Source organism: Schistocerca gregaria, chromosome 2, assembly GCF_023897955.1.
Source record: "Schistocerca gregaria isolate iqSchGreg1 chromosome 2, iqSchGreg1.2, whole genome shotgun sequence".
NCBI lineage: Eukaryota > Metazoa > Arthropoda > Insecta > Orthoptera > Acrididae > Schistocerca > Schistocerca gregaria.
This window is the reverse complement of record NC_064921.1, coordinates 151,696,606-151,710,746: the sequence shown is the minus strand read 5'-3', so window position 1 is coordinate 151,710,746 and position 14,141 is coordinate 151,696,606. Positions and strand designations below refer to the sequence as shown.

The window sequence follows — 14,141 nt, the reverse complement described above, 5'->3', positions numbered from 1 at the left end:
TGAAGAAACTGCAAAAAGGTGGGAATTTAAGGAGATGGGACCTGGATAAACTGACTAAACCAGAGGTTGTACAGAGTTTCAGCGAGAGCGTAAGGGAACAAATGGCAGGAATGGAGGAAAGAAATACAGTAGAAGAAGAATGGGTAGCTTTGAGGGATGAAGTAGAGAAGGCAGTAGAGGATCAAGTAGGTAAAAAGACGAGGGCTAGTAGAAATCCTTGGGTAACAGAAGAAATATTGAATTTAATTGATGAAAGCAGAAAATATAAAAATGCAGTAAATGAAGCAGGCAGAAAGGAATACAAACGTCTCAAAAATGAGATCGACAGGAAGTGCAAAATGGCTAGAGGATAAATGTAAGGATGTAGAGGCTTATGTCACTAGGTGTAAGATAGATGCTGCCTACAGGAAAATTAGAGAGACCTTTGGAGATAAGAGAACCACTTGTATGAACATCAAGAGCTCGGATGGAAACCCAGTTCTAAGCAAAGAAGGGAAAGCAGAAAGATGGAAGGAGTATATAGAGGGTCTATACAAGGGCGATGTACTTGAGGACAATATTATGGAAAGGGAAGAGGATGTAGATGAAGATGAAATGGGAGATATGATACTGCATGAAGAGTTTGACAGAGCACTGAAAGACCTGAGTCGAAACAAGGCCCCGGAGTAGACAACGTTCCATTAGAACTACTGACGGCCTTGGGAGAGCCAGTACTGACAAAAGTCTACCGTCTGGTGAGCAAGATGTATGAGACAGGAGAAATACCCTCAGACTTCAAGAAGAATATAATAATTTCAATCCCAAAGAAAGCAGGTGTTGACAGATGTGAAAATTACTGAACAATCAGTTTAATAAGCCACAGCTGCAAAATACTAACGCGAATTCTTTACAGAAGAATGGAAAAACTAGTAGAAGCCAACCTCGGGGAAGATCAGTTTGGATTCCGTAGAAATGTTGGAACACGTGAGGCAATACTGACCCTACGACTCATCTTAGAAGCTAGATTAAGGAAGGGCAAACCTACTTTTCTAGCATTTGTAGACTTAGAGAAAGCTTATGACAATGTTGACTGGAATACTCTCTTTCAAATTCTTAAGGTGGAAGGGATAAAATACAGGGAGCGAAAGGCTATTTAGAATTTGTTTAGAAACCAAATGGCAGTTTTAAGAGTTGAAGGCCATGAAAGGGAAGCAGTCGTTGGAAAGGGAGTGAGATAGGGTTGTAGCCTTCCCCCAATGTTATTCAATCTGTATATTGAGCAAGCAGTGAAGGAAACAAAAGAAAAATTCATAGTAGGTATTAAAATCCATGGAGGACAAACAAAAACTTTGAGGTTCGCCGATGACATTGTAATTCTGTCAGAGACAGCAAAGGACTTGGAAGAGCAGTTGAATGGAATGGACAATGTCTTGAAAGGAGGATATAAGATGAACATCAACAAAAGCAAAACGAGGATAATGGAAAGTAGTCGAATTAAGTCAGATGATGCTGAAGGAATTAGATTAGGAAATGAGACACTTAAAGTAGTAAAGGAGTTTTACTATTTGGGGAGCAAAATAACTGATGATGGTCGAAGTAGAGAGGATATAAAATGTAGATTGGCAATGGCAAGGAAAGCGTTTCTGAAGAAGAGAAATTTGTTAACTTCGAGTATAAATTTAAGTGTCAGGAAGTCGTTTCTGAAAGTATTTGTCTGGAGTGTAGCCATGTATGGAAGTGAAACATGGACGATAAATAGTTTAGACAAGAGGAGAATAGAAGCTTTCGAAATTTGGTGCTACAGAAGAATACTGAAGATTAGATGGGTAGATCACATAACTAATGAGGAGGTGTGGTGGGTGCGAGCTAAGTGTATATCTTGGCTACAGTAATGCATTCACTATGCTGTTCACAGTAGCTTACCTGCACTAAATCATTAAAACCACTCCCGCACCATCTCTATTTGACTTTGTATTCATCTGACCAGAGGTCCTGTTCACCCTGCCACAGAACTTCACTCACTCCCTCTACATGTAACTTCAACAGACCCACTTTCATTTTTAAATTTTCTACCCAACCTGTCCAATTAAGTGATCTAACATTTCATACTCCAATCTGTAGAATGCAAGTTTTGTTACACCCTCCTGAGTAATCCCAACCTGGAGATCTGAATGGGGGACTATTTTACCTCTGGAATATTTTATACAAAAGGAAATCATCATTTAACCAGATGGTAGGGCTGCATGCCCTTGGGAAAAATTATGGCCGTGGTTTCCCCTTGCTCTCAGTCGCTCACAGTACCATCACAGCGAGGCCATTTTGGTTGATGGTACAAGACCAGAAAAGTCAATCATCCAGACAGTTGCCGTTGCAGCTACTGAAAAGGTTGTTGCCCTCTTCAGGAATAAATGCATATGTTTGTATAGCCTCTCACATAAGCCTCCGTTGTGATTGTACCTATGAAATGGCTATCTCTATTGCTGAGGCATGCAAGCCTCCCCACCAATGGCAAGGTCCATGGTTCATCAGAATAATTATCAATCATTTTCTACATCTCATGCAGATCACTATTACCAGTAGCAAACTTTTTCGGAGCCTGCAGTTATTAATTCACCTCAAAGTCCATGTCCAAGCACAAATAACTCGATTGAAAGATAGTAAAGTTATCAGGCTTGATCAGGCGCCTTGCGACAACTCAGTGTCTCTACAAGTTGGTGAGTTATTACATTCAATCCTTGTACCTTGGGGACGGGGAGGGGGTTCCACAATCACACAGTTTATCTATGCTCTGTCAAAACATATGTTTTTAACACTTTTGGAGTTGCATTCCGATCTGGAATCTTTAACTCTAGAATTCCTTTGTTGTAACATAGTTCACACCCATTTATTTGTTGTTTTAATTTTTGTGACACGTCAATGTGGTGTCTCGCCTGCTCTCACTACTCCCACATTTACTTGCGATGGTAACGTATACACTCATGGAAATGGGAAAAAGAACACATTGACACCGGTGTGTCAGACCCACCATACTTGCTCCGGACACTGCGAGAGAGCTGTACAAGCAATGATGACACGAACGGCACAGCTGACACACCAGAAACCGCGGTGTTGGCCGTCGAATGGCGCCAGCTGCGCAGCATTTGTGCACCGCCGCCGACAGTGTCAGCCAGTTTGCCGTGGCATACGGAGCTCCATCGCCATCGATGTTGTCGCCAGTGGTCAGCGGAAGGTGCACGTGCCCGTCGACCTGGGACCGGACCGCAGCGACGCACGGATGCACGCCAAGACCGTAGGATCCTACGCAGTGCCGTAGGGGACCGCACCGCCACTTCCCAGCAAATTAGGGACACTGTTGCTGCTGGGGTATCGGCGAGGACCATTCGCAACCGTCTCCATGAAGCTGGGCTACGGTCCCGCACACTGTTAGGCCGTCTTCCACTCACGCCCCAACATCATGCAGCCCGCTTCCAGAGGTGTCGCGACAGGCGTGAATGGAGGGACGAATGGAGATGTGTCGTCTTCAGCGATGAGAGTCGCTTCTGCCTTGGTGCTAATGATGGTCGTATGCGTGTTTGGCGCCGTGCAGGTGAGCGCCACAACCAGGACTGCATACGGCCGAGGCACACAGGGCCAACACCCGGCATCATGGTGTGGGGAGCGATCTCCTACACTGGCCGTACACCTCTGGTGATCGTCGAGGGGACGCTGAATAGTGCACGGTACATCCAAACCGTCATCGAACCCATCGTTCTACCATTCCTAGACCAGCAAGGGAACTTGCTGTTCCAACAGGACAATGCACGTCCGCATGTATCCCGTGCCACCAAACGTGCTCTAGAAGGTGTAAGTCAACTACCCTGGCCAGCAAGATCTCCGGATCTGTCCCCCATTGAGTATGTTTGGGACTGGATGAAGCGTCGTCTCACGCGGTCTGCACGTCCAGCACGAACGCTGGTCCAACTGAGGTGCCAGGTGGAAATGGCATGGCAAGCCGTTCCACAGGACTACATCCAGCATCTCTACGATCGTCTCCATGGGAGAATAGCAGCCTGCATTGCTGCGAAAGGTGGATATACACTGTACTAGTGCCGACATTGTGCATGATCTGTTGCCTGTGTCTATGTGCCTGTGGTTCTGTCAGTGTGATCATGTGATGTATCTGACCCCAGGAATGTGTCAATAAAGTTTCCCCTTCCTGGGACAATGAATTCACGGTGTTCTTATTTCAATTTCCAGGAGTGTACTTATCACATGACTAATATTCTATAACCAATATATAGTATGACAACTGCCAAGACTACGTAAAGGACAATTTGAGTGACTGGACGGACAGTTCTTTTCCCGGTCCCTACAGTGGAAATACTTTTTCGCCACCAACTCTACCAATCTGACTCAACCAAAGACCAATACTGAAACCAGCCTAACTCATTTCACTCCCCCATCCAACTGTGATCCACCCTCACTGCCCCCAAATCACCCTGTTTACTTTCCAGTATTTCTTAACCTCGAACCTTGCCTCCTCCTCATTCCCCAAATCCCTCAACATGCAAACTAACCTTAAATCCACAGCAAGAACTGCAGTCCACCATCTAAAAACTGATACCAACCTCATAATCCTACCTGAGGACAAAGGCTCCACCACTGTTGTTTTGAAGTGCAAGGATTACCTGGCAGTACTCTGCCAACTGTCAGATACTTCCACCTATGAACCTTGCCACAGTGACCCCATTCCAGTAATCCTAGAACCTCTCCCTGGAGTCCATCTCTCTACTCACACCTACCACTCCCCACACTCTTACCTTCTAAATGCTTCCTAAAGTCCATAAAGCTAACCACCCAGGACTCCCCAATGTGGATGGTTACTGTGCCCCCACAGAGAGAATGTCTGCTCTCGTAGACCACCAACTTCAACCTATTACCCAGAACCTACCCTTCTATAAAAATATAACACCCATTTACCCCAACTGACTCTCCTCACCTGGTTCAGATTCACTGATGACATCTTTGTGGTCTGGATTGAACGTGAGGACACCCTATCCACATCCCTCCAGAACCTCAACAACTTCTCCCCCATTTGCTTCACCTGGTCCTACACAACACAACAAGCCACCTTCCAAGATGTTGTCTTCCACCTCAAAAATGACTAGACCAGTACATCCATCCATATCAAACCTGCCAACCACTAGCAATACTTCCACTTCGACAGCTGCCACCTGTTCAATACCAAGAAGTCCCTTCCGTACAGCTTACACCTGTGGTCGTTGCATCTGCAGTGACAAGTGCTCCATCTCAAAATATAACAAAGGTCTCACTCAAGCCTTCACAGACTGTAATTATTCTCCCAACCTTGCACAGAAACAAATCTCCCATGCCTTATCTTTCTAGTTTCTCACCATCTCCCAAAGTCCCACCATCTGGCCACAGAGGAGCATTCCCCACATAACTCAGCACCACCCAGGAATAGAGCAACTGAATTACATCCTCTGCCACGGTTTCGACTACCTTCCACTGGGCCTTGAAATGAGAAATGTCCTTCCTGCCCACTATCCTTCCCACCCCTCCCACAGTGGTATTCTGGCATCCACCAAACCTACACAATATACTTGTCCATCCCTATACAACCCCTGCTCTGAACCCCTTGCCCCATGGCTCATACCCCAGTAATAGACCTAGATGCAAGACCTGCATATTCCCACCACCACCTACTCCAGCGCAGTCACGAACTTCACTTATCCCATCAAAGGTGAGGTTGCCTGTGAAAACAAGGTAAGCTCCAACCACTGTGTTGCATTCTATGTGGGCATGACAACAAAAAAGCTTTCTGTCCGCATGAATGGCCACTGACAAACTGTGGCCCAGAAACAAGTGGACCACCCTGTTACTGAACATGCTGCCAAACTTAATATCCTTCATTTAACTGCTTCAAAAACCTGTGTCTCATGGGTCCTTTCCACCAACACCAGCTTTTCTGAATTGTACAGGTGGGAACTTCCCCTGCAATACATCTTACGTTCCCATAACCCTCCTGGCCTCAACCTTCGTTAGCCACTGTCCTCACCCATCCAGCCCCTTCGCTGTTCCCATTCCATCACTACAGAGCCCTCATTCCACCATCACACCCAATCTTTTTACTTCTATCCTTTTCCGCTACCCCTCTACCTCCCCCACCGCCTAACCTGCAGCACTTCACTGTCCGTCACCTCTACCCGCCTCAGCCTCCTCCTTACACCCATCCAGTCACCGCCCATCATGTACTGGTGCTGCTGCTCACAGCGTGGTTTCAGTTGCCTCAGACTGTAGTCATGTGTGAGATATGCATTTGCGTGCGTAAAAGTGTGTGTGTGTGTGTGTGTGTGTGTGGAAGGTCTTACTGGCTGAAAGCTTTATTTGTGACAGTCTTTTTGTTGTGCCTATCTGCAACTCAGCATCTGTGCTATATGGTGAGTAGCAACTTTCCTTTTCATAATATTGAGACTTTTTAAATAAGCGAATTAAAAAGAAAAATCAAGAAACTGGCATATAATGCAGAGTGGAGAAAAGCAAGACTAGGGAAGTAACTAGAAAGGACTGAAGGGAAAGGGCAACTTAATATTAAAGGACAGGATATTGTAATAGGGGGACAACTTTAAATATTCAGGTAGTGTGAAAATGCTGACTGCAAGGCTGGAGACAGAAATTAGTGCAGGCGGATACAACAGAGCAATACATTTTACCAGTGTGTGTGAGGCTCTTAGTTTGAGGAAGGGAGGTGCCAATGAGGTGTAAGGAAGTGTCGTCGTACAAGGCATACTTGACACCCATATTGGAGCATGTACTTGGAAAGTAGAATCCAAGCCAGTGAAAGGAAATTCCTGAAGTATGTTACAGAAAACAAGGAGAGAGTGAGAAATGAAGGTGTTGCGACGGAAATCACTCCCATTGATGTCATATCACCATCACTTGACACAGTTTCAAGACATGCATCTTAGTTTTCCGATATCACACTTCTGCAGATAGGAAGCACGGAGCTCTTATTATGCTGTCCATAAGTCCAACTGTATCCCTTAGTGACCATATAGCTATGTTGTCAATAAGGCAGTAAAAGATTTACTTTGAAAAGAGTTTTCTGCTTTATCATCAATAGGTTCATTGCTAGACCCACAGGCAAATTGCTTTTTCACTTCACGGATGAATTTTGTTTCTTTTTTTTTAAGTCAATCCACTTTGTTCAGGGTCTTCCTCTTGCTCTCAAAACATGGCATCCATCTTTCTTTATGGTATTCTTCCATCTTCCAGTTGTTGTGATGAATGGCACCTTTCTCTAATTGTAAAAAAGTTAATGAAAATGAATGATTGAAAAGATTAAGTCAAGATCTTAGTGTCCTTTCTTCTTGCTGGAAGTTCTCTACGCAGCCATTAACTTAAATAAAAAAAGAACATTTCTTGATATCTTCCCCACTATTTTTGTAAGTTTATGAATACTTATGACTACCCGATTGTGTGGACTATCAACTAAAAATCACTGAACTATACCTTCAAGCCAATATATCCAGACTATTTTCAAAGATTATTTAAGTCTAGAAAAATTTCAGTATGCATATAATGTTTTCATACGCATAAAAAATTATCAGTAGGCAGGGTTGCCACACATTTCCCCAAGTGAAATTCTCTGATATTTCCCTGATTTCCAGAAAGTTTTAGCAATTTTCCCTGACAAATTCTGAAATCTCAAGGGTAAGTTAAGATGTAAGTTAGCAATCTGACTTTGCAGCTACGGTACAAGAAACAATAGTACAAACGAGGAAATATCTAAACCTTGCAAGCAGATGGTGTTCCCTGGTTTGAGCAAAAATCTTAAGTACTAACATCTTTTGTAATGAACAGTTTTTAGATGGAGACAGCAAGCAAAATTACATATATGTGTTTCATTAAGACCACTGAAGTTATTTTATTTCAATAAACCGAAACACATTTGGTGACAAAAATATGCATTTCCTTGGAGTCGCAAATATACCTTTACTGATTTCAAAAATTTACCTCAGAAAAAAGTAGGTCTCTTGAAAGAAGTGTATAAGGTGGGGAAGAATTGAGTAAATCTGGCATTGTATGTGACCAGCAATAAAATGTTGGTTCTGCTACATTTGTTTTTGTCAGTTATTACCAACTGTGTTATATTCATTATTTTACAGGTATTATGTGATTTTTCTTTCGAAAAAAAAAAAAGGGTACTAGTGTACAAACCCCCAGCAATTGACACAATTGTCTCCTCCTTATGGTCCATATTTCTAACACAAACTACTTTTTAAGTGCCAAAATGTACTAAAGAAAATAAAATGTTTATAAAACACACCACTGTACAACATGCTTGCAGTGAGACAGTCGCAATTCCTGAAATCCATCACCCATGGTGCCTGGCCAGCTGAGGAGCACCACAGTCCTATGTCCACAGATAAGCCATGAAAATCCGCTGCATTATATCACACACAAATAGAACCGACCTGCCAGCAGATCGGTGAGACTAGATCCAATGGGCAGAGCCTGCACATCAGTGGGAGCCGAATGGCTTCAGATCACCACATTCGATCCATTACAGACACTCTCAGAAACAGCTCCCGGTTTTGGCCCACCATGGAAATCCATTCGCATCGCCAGCTATCCCGAGCCACAGACACTTATGTTGATGAAATGATACCATGATGATCAACCTATGCAACAGATAACTTGTTCAAATACTCTAAGAATCAATAATAATGAGGAGAGGTAGTGACTCACCCTAAAGATGATTGCTGAGTCGCAGACAGGCCTGTAGAAAAGACCATCATACTCACAACTAATTTTTCAAAACGCACACACACACAGACACACACACACACACACGACCGTTATTTCCAGCACTGCGTCTACAGTCTCCGAGAATCAGATCCAAACAAACCACTCCTCATGCCTCCTTGCCTCTCATCAGCAGCTGTTAGTCTAGCAACAAGAAGTGGTGGCAGCACTGGTTGAAAGCTGGTAGGAAGGGGAGGAGCAGTAGGAATGAGGGGGAAGGGAAGCAGCACATGTACTCAGCCGCATCCATCCAGTAATGATGCACAAAACCTCAAACAAACCATTTCATCAACTGTGACAGAAATGAGAGATTTTTCCAATGTTTTCTTCAAATTTCCCCAATTTCTCTGATGTTTTTGAAATTCCCTGATTTCCAGAACCTGTGGCAACCTCGGTAGGCCTATGTATACCAAACAACAGTAGGAATTGTACAACACTTTTGAATATTTCTCTTTAGTATCACAAATGTGTGTTTTCTTTTATAATAGCATACATAAAAAAGTGTAGGAAAAGGGAGAGAAGGAAACATAGTAGGTGTATATGGATTGGGGCTAAGAAATGAAAGAGGAAGCCGCCTAGTAGAATTTTGCACAGAGCACAACTTAATCATAGCTAACACTTGGTTTAAGAATCATGAAAGAAGGTTGTATACGTGGAAGAACCCTGGAGATACTAAAAGGTATCAGATAGATTATATAATGGTAAGACAGAGATTTAGGAACCAGGTTTTAAGTTGTAAGACATTTCCAGGGGCAGATGTGGTCTCTAACCACAATCTATTGGTTATGACCTGTAGATTAAAACTGAAGAAACTGCAAAAATGTGAGAAATTAAGGAGATGGGACCTGGATAAACTGAAAGAACCAGAGGTTGTACAGAGTTTCAGGGAGAGCATAAGGGAACAATTGACAGGAATAGGGGAAAGAAATACAGTAGAAGAAGAATGGGTAGCTCTGAGGGATGTAGTAGTGAAGGCAGCAGAGGATAAAGTAGGTACAAAGACGAGGGCTGCTAGAAATCCTTGGGTAACAGAAGAAATATTGAATTTAATTGATGAAAGGAGATAATATAAAAATGCAGTAAAAGAAGCAGGCAAAAAGGAATACAAACGTCTCAAAAATGAGATCGACAGGAAGTGCAAAATGGCTAAACAGGGATGGCTAGAGGACAAATGTAAGGATGTAGAAGCTTATCTCACTAGGGGTAAGACAGATACTGCCTACAGGAAAATTAAAGAGACCTTTGGAGAGAAGAGAACCACGTGTATGAATATCAAGAGCTCAGATGGCAGCCCAGTTCTAAGCAAAGAAGGGAAGGCAGAAAGGTGGAAGGAGTATATAGAAGGCTTATACAAGGGCGATGTACTTGAGGACAATATTATGGAAATAGAAGAGGATGTAGATGAAGACGAAATGGGAGATACGATACTGCATGAAGAGTTTGACAGAGCACTGAAAGACCTGAGTCGAAACAAGGCCCCCGGAGTAGACAACATTCCATTAGAACTACTGACGGCCTTGGGAGAGCCAGTCATGACAAAACTCTACCAGCTGGTGAGCAAGATGTATGAGACAGGCGAAATACCCTCAGACTTCAAGAAGAATATAATAATCCCAATCCCAAAGAAAGCAGGTGCTGACAAATGTGAAAATTACCGAACTATCAGTTTAATAAGCCACGGCTGCAAAATACTAACGCGAATTCTTTACAGACGAATGGAAAAACTGGTAGATGCAGACCTCGGGGAGGATCAGTTTGGATTCCGTCGAAATGTTGGAACACGTGAGGCAATACTGACTTTACGACTTATCTTAAAAGAAAGATTAAGAAAAGGCAAACCTACGTTTCTAGCATTTGTAGACTTAGAGAAAGCTTTTGACAATGTTGACTGGAATACTCTTTTTCAAATTCTAAAGGTGGCAGGGGTAAAATACAGGGAGCGAAAGGCTATTTATAATTTGTACAGAAACCAGATGGCAGTAATAAGAGTCGAGGGGCATGAAAGGGAAGCAGTGGTTGGGAAAGGAGTGAGACAGGGTTGTAGCTTCTCCCCGATGTTATTCAATCTGTATATTGAGCAAGCAGTAAAGGAAACAAAAGAAAAATTTGGAGTAGGTATTAAAATTCATGGAGACGAAGTAAAAACTTTGAGGTTCGCCGATGACATTGTAATTCTGTCAGAGACGGCAAAGGACTTGGAAGAGCAGTTGAACGGAATGGACAGTGTCTTGAAAGGAGGATATAAGATGAACATTAACAAAAGCAAAACGAGGATAATGGAATGTAGTCAAATTAAATCGGGTGATGCTGAGGGAATTAGAGATTAGGAAATGAGACACTTCAAGTAGTAAAGGAGTTTTGCTATTTAGGAAGTAAAATAACTGATGATGGTCGAAGTAGAGAGGATATAAAATGTAGACTGGCAATGGCAAGGAAAGCGTTTCTGAAGAAGAGAAATTTGTTAACATCTAATATAGATTTATGTATCAGGAAGTCGTTTCTGAAAGTATTTGTTTGGAGTGTAGCCATGTATGGAAGTGAAACATGGACGATAACTAGTTTGGACAAGAAGAGAATAGAAGCTTTCAAAATGTGGTGCTACAGAAGAATACTGAAGATAAGGTGGATAGATCACGTAACTAATGAGGAGGTATTGAATAGGATTGGGGAGAAGAGAAGTTTGTGGCACAACTTGACTAGAAGAAGGGATCGGTTGGTAGGACATGTTTTGAGGCATCAAGGGATCATAAATTTAGCATTGGAGGGCAGCGTGGAGGGTAAAAATCGTAGAGGGAGACCGAGAGATGAGTACACTAAGCAGATTCAGAAGGATGTAGGTTGCAGTAGGTACTGGGAGATGAAGCAGCTTGCACAGGATAGAGTAGCATGGAGAGCTGCCTCAAACCAGTCTCAGGACTGAAGACAACAACAACAACAACATAAAAATTTTGACCTTGTTATCAATTTTAAATTACCTTAAATGGAAATAAACTGTTTTTGCCTTTTCTTTTAATGTTTAACACTGGAATATAATTCAGAAATGTATTTCTGTTACAGAGAAATATCTAAGTAGGCCTACTACTTATTATAAAGGAAAAGTCCACACTCCATAGATTTAGATTTATTTTTAAAAGTCTTACCAAAAATCCCAAGAAAAGGCACTGTCAGAGTGGGAGGGGCCACGAAATGGTATGTAATTTTTGTGAATAAACGTTCTTGAACTTGCCCTGCCAAGGTGATAATTTTGAACTAATGTCAAATTATCAAATGCATTTGTTAATGGATGCAAATCTGTGTTGTGCCCTGGTGTATGACTGGGTTTTCCCAAGTATTTAAGATTCTAACAGAAGAGTATACGGGTTTAACATACCAGCTCATATACATGGCGTAGGGTTTACTTCAGGATCCTAGTCCTGAATATTTCACCTTTGTTAGTAATACCAACTCTTAAAATGAATGGTATGGATTGCAACAACATGCGAGTAAAATTGACATCATTCAGCCCAAAGAGCATCAACCACATGTTACACAATCGGGTTGCATGTTTACTGTCTGCAGAATAATGTACCTCAATATGTCTCATTAACTGCTTTCCTGCGGCTCACACATTTTCTGTGCAGGTTACGTCGGGAGCTTCTGTACGACAATCAAGCACAAGCATTCAGCACCCTAAACAAGAAGGTTCATGCAGAAAAAGTGTCACTTCACCATGGATTTATTTATATACTATGGCAACCAAGTTTAACATCATTACTTAAGGCGAAGTTCAATGTTAAGTACACACACAATAACATTTGGAAGACGTGCTTCCAGAGTGATAAAATACTGTAAAACGTTTTACACGTGAAAGTAGGAGAAATATACCTTGTTGCAGCATTACGATAGTTATTATATACGAGTCTATCTGCACAAGATTCGTGTTACTCACACCAACTTTATATACAGTGACGTACTGGGCGAAGTAAATTCAGTAAACACGGGGTCATAACATGCGAAATTCATTCTTACACCAACTTTCATCCGACAACATATTCGTGGCGAAGTTACCTCTCACATCCTTTGCAGAAATACAGAGTAGCTTGTTTAGGAATCCCTTCCGTTATGTCCACTTGCGTCCTCAAACACGAAACGCACATATTTGCTGGATTTGGATCAATGACAGCCCCGCATTGACAACATAATCTGGAAAGAAAACATTGCACAATGAAGCGTGTGTAGGTTAAATTCACTATTGTGAAATTTGTTAGAGATATTTACATTTTTGGCGCTGTTGTATCCAGAACCCCAGCTTCGGTAATATACTCCATCGTTTTTCCTTTTGTCAACTTCAGATGTGTAACAAACAACGTACAGTAACAACAACCTCTCTCTCCATCACCATGCGCTAATGCAAAGATTATAGAATCATTGGGAAGATATGCTCAAAATAATGAGGCTCTTTCGCTTGATAATCTCTGGGGGAAACGTGAAACAACATCCGATTCACACTGGGCAACAACGGAACAAAACGGCAGACGAGGTCATCGACAAATTCTGGCGTGGTAAAACTTCATGGGACGTCAACAGAACGCTATTTCCATGAATAGCCCAGCGCCGAGCATTGAAAGTGAGATGCTATCCGTTAAAAGGACGATTCGCACTAGACGACAGCTGAACGGAACAGTACGCAACATCGCTGTCAAATCACAATAAGCGGAACCTCAACTTAAGATCACTCCGTTAAGCCAACTCCCGAGCAGTGAAAGTGACTTGATGAGGTACCGGCTTTGACCACAGGATTATAGATGACATCGTGTGTGATACAGTAACTCGGAAAATACTATCAGAAGCAAGGAACCAGCTAGGAAAAGTGTCGCTTCGTAATTGTATTGGACGTGGTGGAACAGAGCGTCAAAATATCCCACAATACATTTCAAATGGTGGCATTCACACAAGCCGTTAACAGAACGGAACGAAACGGATCGGGAGGCAAAAGTATAAGTTTTCGAGAAGAAAGTTTTGACCTCGACGTTTGTGGGGGGAACGGTGTTGTCATCGTCCAACATTGAAAGTTAAACTAGTAAGGTTTAGTAGTGGATCCATGCTTTTGCAGCTTTCTCGCCTTTCTTTTATTGTTTGCTTTATTTTCGTGACGCAAAGCAAATGTTGCTTGAAAACTCGTTGTCGGTTATAGCACAACTTTCGTCTGGCTGACTTTCGCATACCGTAGGCGTATTCTTAAAGTTTAGTAAACAGACGTCACAATGGAGAAAGCAGATTTCTTAGGCTCCGAATTATCGTTGCCTTGAAGTTGTTTTATAATACTGTTCTATTTTCTCATTACAGCAAATAATTCAGCACTCCAAAAAAACGTG

General features: G+C 42.3%; 1 protein-coding gene across 1 annotated transcript in view; it reads right to left on the bottom strand.

Annotated features, from left to right (window-relative positions):
* Positions 1-13,193, bottom strand: part of LOC126336575 (60S ribosomal export protein NMD3) — a 68,866-nt gene extending 55,673 nt beyond the window's left edge. Inside the window, exons 1-2 of the mRNA XM_050000430.1 lie at positions 13,045-13,193; positions 12,835-12,969 (exon numbers count right to left, since the gene is read on the bottom strand). Of these exons, the coding sequence (XP_049856387.1) occupies positions 12,835-12,969; positions 13,045-13,094 (185 nt within the window). The 5' untranslated portion in view covers positions 13,095-13,193. The remainder of the gene's footprint in view (positions 1-12,834; positions 12,970-13,044) is intronic.
* Positions 13,194-14,141: the final 948 nt, after the last annotated feature.